The sequence below is a fragment of the Copadichromis virginalis genome, linkage group LG5 (assembly GCF_057382275.1).
Source record: "Copadichromis virginalis isolate Kocher_CV1m ecotype Utaka linkage group LG5, C_Virginalis_male_GT1.1, whole genome shotgun sequence".
Taxonomy (NCBI): Eukaryota; Metazoa; Chordata; class Actinopteri; order Cichliformes; family Cichlidae; genus Copadichromis; species Copadichromis virginalis.
This window is the reverse complement of record NC_140622.1, coordinates 28236817-28241238: the sequence shown is the minus strand read 5'-3', so window position 1 is coordinate 28241238 and position 4422 is coordinate 28236817. Positions and strand designations below refer to the sequence as shown.

At 44.2% G+C, this 4422-nt stretch overlaps 1 protein-coding gene across 2 annotated transcripts; it reads left to right on the top strand.

Annotated features, from left to right (window-relative positions):
• Positions 1 to 200: 200 nt before the first annotated feature.
• Positions 201 to 3747, top strand: mych (myelocytomatosis oncogene homolog). Of its 2 annotated transcripts, XM_085457224.1 has the most exons (3): positions 201 to 424; positions 1922 to 2450; positions 3147 to 3747. In XM_085457224.1, the coding sequence occupies exons 2-3, from the start codon at positions 1931 to 1933 to the stop codon at positions 3692 to 3694; spliced, it is 1068 nt and encodes a 355-aa protein (XP_085313350.1). In that variant the 5' UTR covers positions 201 to 424; positions 1922 to 1930; the 3' UTR covers positions 3695 to 3747. The 2 variants fall into 2 exon arrangements, with proteins under 2 accessions (XP_085313350.1, XP_085313351.1); XM_085457225.1 differs by lacking the exon at positions 201 to 424 and having other exon boundaries at positions 1689 to 2450.
• Positions 3748 to 4422: the final 675 nt, after the last annotated feature.

Below are 4422 nucleotides of genomic sequence, written 5' to 3'. Positions count from 1 at the left end.
TTCAGTGTGCAATTAAACCAAATTGCCGTCACCCCCTTTTTTTCCGCGTGGACTTAATCAAAAGAGAAACCGACTGCGGTTACATCAGCGGTGGGTATGATTGCCGTTAACGACACTTTGTTGGCTATTATGTTTTGGCGCGAGTTTAGCGGCGGCGGAAGGATCGCGGCGTACGCCCTGTATTAAACTCAGTGACCACTGCAGCCACACCTACTCTGGCTGATACAAGCGGCGGAGGAGAGAAGAAAAAGCAGGATACACCCGAAATGCTGCCCTGCACAAACTTCAATTTTACACGCAGAAAGTTTCACTTGGGCAGGATTTTCTAGTCGTTTTTGTCTCGCTGTGGACTTTGCTGGATAAATAGGGCATTTCTACTTTTTGTCTTTATTTTGAGTGCACTCTCCTGTAAGGACAGTTGAAGGTAAGACAGCTGTTTTATCGGAAACCTCATTGCACGCATGTGAGAATGGGGGTTTTGTGCATTTCTTTGTATTTTTTTCTCTTTTGGTGTATCTTAGCGGTGCTTCAAAGAGGAAAAAATGACTGCCGGTTTCACGTGGGGTCCCGGCGCTGTTTAACGCATGCGGGGTTTAAATGACCGTCAACGCCGGTTAACCTTTAAATCCTTTTACGGACTTTGTGCTTTTACGAACGGTTGACTTTTACTTTTCTTACGGAGATTCATTCTTAGACTCCGTGTAGTTATTTATATTCTATTTTTCTAGTGTGTCACCTTAGTGAATTTGGTTAAATGAATCATTGCACAATAGATTCTGCAGATGCATGAAGGCAGGACGACCTAACAGCAGATGCGTTCAAAAACTTAAGGAAATTCGTGCTCTTCTGTTTTCACATTCCAGCTGTGCTTGGTCTCAAGTATTTTTGGTCGAAGTCCTTCTTTCGTGCAAGAGATATTTTGGATACGTTAAGAGAGAGGGAAGTGTAGAATGTATTTAATATTGCTGCGTAATCGTTGTCTGCGCTCTGCATTTAAGTTGTAGCTCAGCTTTTCCCAGGCCGTGATGGTAAAGAAAGGCAGCCTTTAACTCCCGGACACACACTGCTGCTTTTGTTCTCCCACACTGCCTGCTATACATGCACATACCATACGACCCCACAGGAGTATTATAAGAGTTCCCCCTCCCCCAAATAGGACCATAGGTCAGGCTGTTCCAGCTGAAACGACCTTGGTTAAATGAGAAATGCTCATTTTTGTTTTGTTTTTTTTGTTTTCAGTGAAACTTTTTTAAAGCTTTTGTTGTTAAAGCTTTTGGGAGTGGCTTCTAATTGAGTAGAAAATCAACATTTAGTGTCCCATGCATGTTTTTGCGTGTGTGTGTGCTTAATAGTGTATTTCTGAACAGAGTTGGGGAAACTGTCCTTTGTGTTGTGCCAGAAAGCTGAGGTTTTTTTGTATTTGTTTAACAGCAGCAAGTGGCCCAAGTATCGTAGCAAATGCAACGCACCCATTCCTTTAGACTCAGAGTATTGTTTTCTGTGTCAGCAGTCAGCCTGACTTAATTTGCGAGTGTTTTATTATTCTGAGTAGGAACAATGTAAATGGTGGAAAGAGGTGTAAAGTTTCTGTGTGTCCCAGCTGTTCCTGTGATGTCATGGGTAGGGGGGTATTTTTTTGAGGAGGAGGGAGGGGGGGCTTAAGGGCCTCCCCAGGAGCAGAGGGGCGGGGTTATAGTGATGTAAACACAGATAAAAAGGTAGAGCTTGCAGGTTGGGGACTCAGTCTAGAGGAACAGGTTAAAACTATCACTACAACAGGTGTTGCTGCTGCTGGGATTAACCCAATAGACGCCGCTGCTGTAAAGACACTACTGGATTAGCTTCTCTGGATTTTAACTTTATAAGCTCCACTACCTCTTAGATTTTTAATTTATACCGTTTTTTGTTGTCGTTGTCACAGATTTCAAACATGTTGGAAAGTTTCACTCAGTCGCAGGACTGGTTTTGTTCAGAGCCGCTGCTCTTTGATGACGAGTTCTGCCAAAGCCTGATGAAAGACCTCCAGGCATTACCGACACCTCCGCAGTCGCCCCCCATGAAGTCTGGGCTGGGTGGTGATAAGCCTCTGTCCAAGGAGGACCAGCTCAGCTACGTGTCGGATATTCTACTGGAGGACCATGACATGCAGCTCAACTGGCAGTGTGACTTCTTCCACTCTGATGCTGAGAAAGAAGGCGAGCTTAACCAGCCCTGCTCTGAGGAAGCTGAGGACTGCCTCTGGCAGTGCCTGGCAGCTGAGGAGAAGCTTGTCTCCTCACTACTCGGTTGCAGCCCCGTACTATCTGACATTGATACCCGCATCTTTGAGGAGATCGCCGGCTCCACACTTGACTGCCAGAGCCTTATGGAAGCTCCGGAGCCCAGTGAAGCCACATCAGACTACGGATCAGTTGGTGGCGAGCTGTCCACATATTCATCTAGCGACTCTGGTAAGTTGAATGTTTTCATTAAGTTGTAGTGCTGATGATCAACTCTTACTTTAATCTCAGTCCTGCTTTGTTGTTGCAGTGCTTATCAGTATAAACACCCACACCCAGAACAGCCTCACTGGCATTTCATTGACAATTCTGTTAATGTTTACTGGCACTAAGCCCAAACTGTTCTGTGTTCAGCTTATCAAGACAGCAGCACCCACCTTTAATCTGCAGAAGCCTTAATGGCTGAAGTGTGTTATTAAGGTGTGGGTGAGGTTTAAGATGTTGAGTGACATTAAGTAGATTAGGGGTTTTAAGAGAAATGTGTGTGTGACTCATGTTTAGCAGTGAGAGTTGTGGCTCAATCTATTACGCTTTTAATGAGTCATTTTACTGCCTTAAGCCCTGCAGCATCTCTGGGCTAGAACGGAGATGGCAGATTGGCATTTATATTAGTTTTTCAGTGGTTACTATCTCTTAGGATATGATAGCTTGTTGTGATTTGGTAATTCCACTGGAATTCTTTGTGGATGTTGTAAACTTTTAACTATTTCAAGTTAGATTTTCACAACTGACTGGTGTCCTTCGGTGGGCTTTGTGCAGTCTATACGGTGTGTCCTTTTAAAAGTTGTGCCACAACCCACCAAGATTATGACATGGTCATGGGGGGCCAAAGAACTACTCTAATTTTTTATTTTTTTTTTCTTACAGAGGAGGAAATTGATGTGGTGACTGTGGTCCGCTGTTCCTCAAGTTCCTCCCCTGAGCCTACATTGGCTGAACGTCAGCAGAAGCAAGAAGAGGAACAACGTGCTCGGCAGCGATACCGCTTTGAAATCCAGCTACAGCACAACTACGCTGCTCCCTGCCCTGCATCACCGCCGCCATCAAACAAGCGTGCACGAGGGAGCGATGGCCCGTCACGCTTCCACTGCCTTTCACGCAGTTCTTCATCAACCTCATCGCGTCACTCATCCCGAAACTCAACAGAGACGGAGGATGAGGAGGAGCGGAGAAAGACTCACAATGTGATGGAGAGGCAACGCCGAAACGAGCTAAAGAACTGTTTCATGCGCTTGCGTGACAACGTGCCTGAGTTGTCGCACAATGACAAGGCATCTAAGGTGGTGATCTTGAAGAAAGCCAGAGACTGTATTTATAGTTTAGAGGATGAGTCCCACAGACTGCAAACCAGGAAAGACAAACTTAAAGCCAAACAGGAAAAGCTGAAAGCCAGACTAGAGCAGCTCCGTAGGTAACGGACCAGGATTGGACATTTGTAGGTTTTCAGAGACTTCTTGGGGGGGGGGGGGGGGGGGGGTAAGGGAAGAGACTTTGTAGATAGATGGGAGTAAGAAATGGCTTTTCCTGCTGGAAAGCGCACATACAGTTGTTTCTGTCATGTAGACTGTATATTCACATGCACACAGTTTCCCTGGACATGATATAACACACATTGCCTCATAATTAATCATTGTCATGCCTTGACTGTAGAGTGTAGTGCATTTCTTTCTTTTCTTTTTTTTTTTTTTTTTTTTTTTTTTTTTTTTTTTTTTTTTTTTTTTGGTCCCCCTGCCACCTCAATACACAAGACAAAGACAACATCCTGTCATTTCTTTTGCGTCATCTGTGGGAGTATGTCAAATGTCAATGATTTAAAGCAAAGTCTCAATTAGACCAATTAACTGGAAGCCACTGCAGTACAGTGTTGTAGTTTAATGAAACTTGAATATTATTTTCAGGATCTTTTATAGCCATATTGACTATGATCCCTCCATTCTCACAGGTCTTTGGTGGCTTTAGAGTTAATTGTGCTTTGTTAACTTTGACTTAATGTCATTACAAAGTTGTGCCTTCAGCCTTGTATGGCTTTTATGTTTGGGCTAAACACAACTATTACAGAATGATGTATGTTAATCCCAACGCTGTACACAGCAATGCTTGGCCACAGTTCAGCTCAACACTAGTTCACTCACTGAGTCATGTG

What these genes read in the sequence shown, in the direction of transcription:
- mych (XM_085457224.1), top strand. Translation starts at nt 1,931, where the DNA reads ATGTTGGAAAGTTTCACTCAGTCGCAGGACTGGTTTTGTTCAGAGCCG. An exon ending in ATATTCATCTAGCGACTCTG is followed by an intron (nt 2,451 to 3,146) that starts GTAAGTTGAATG and finishes TTTTTCTTACAG; the next exon opens with AGGAGGAAATTGATGTGGTG.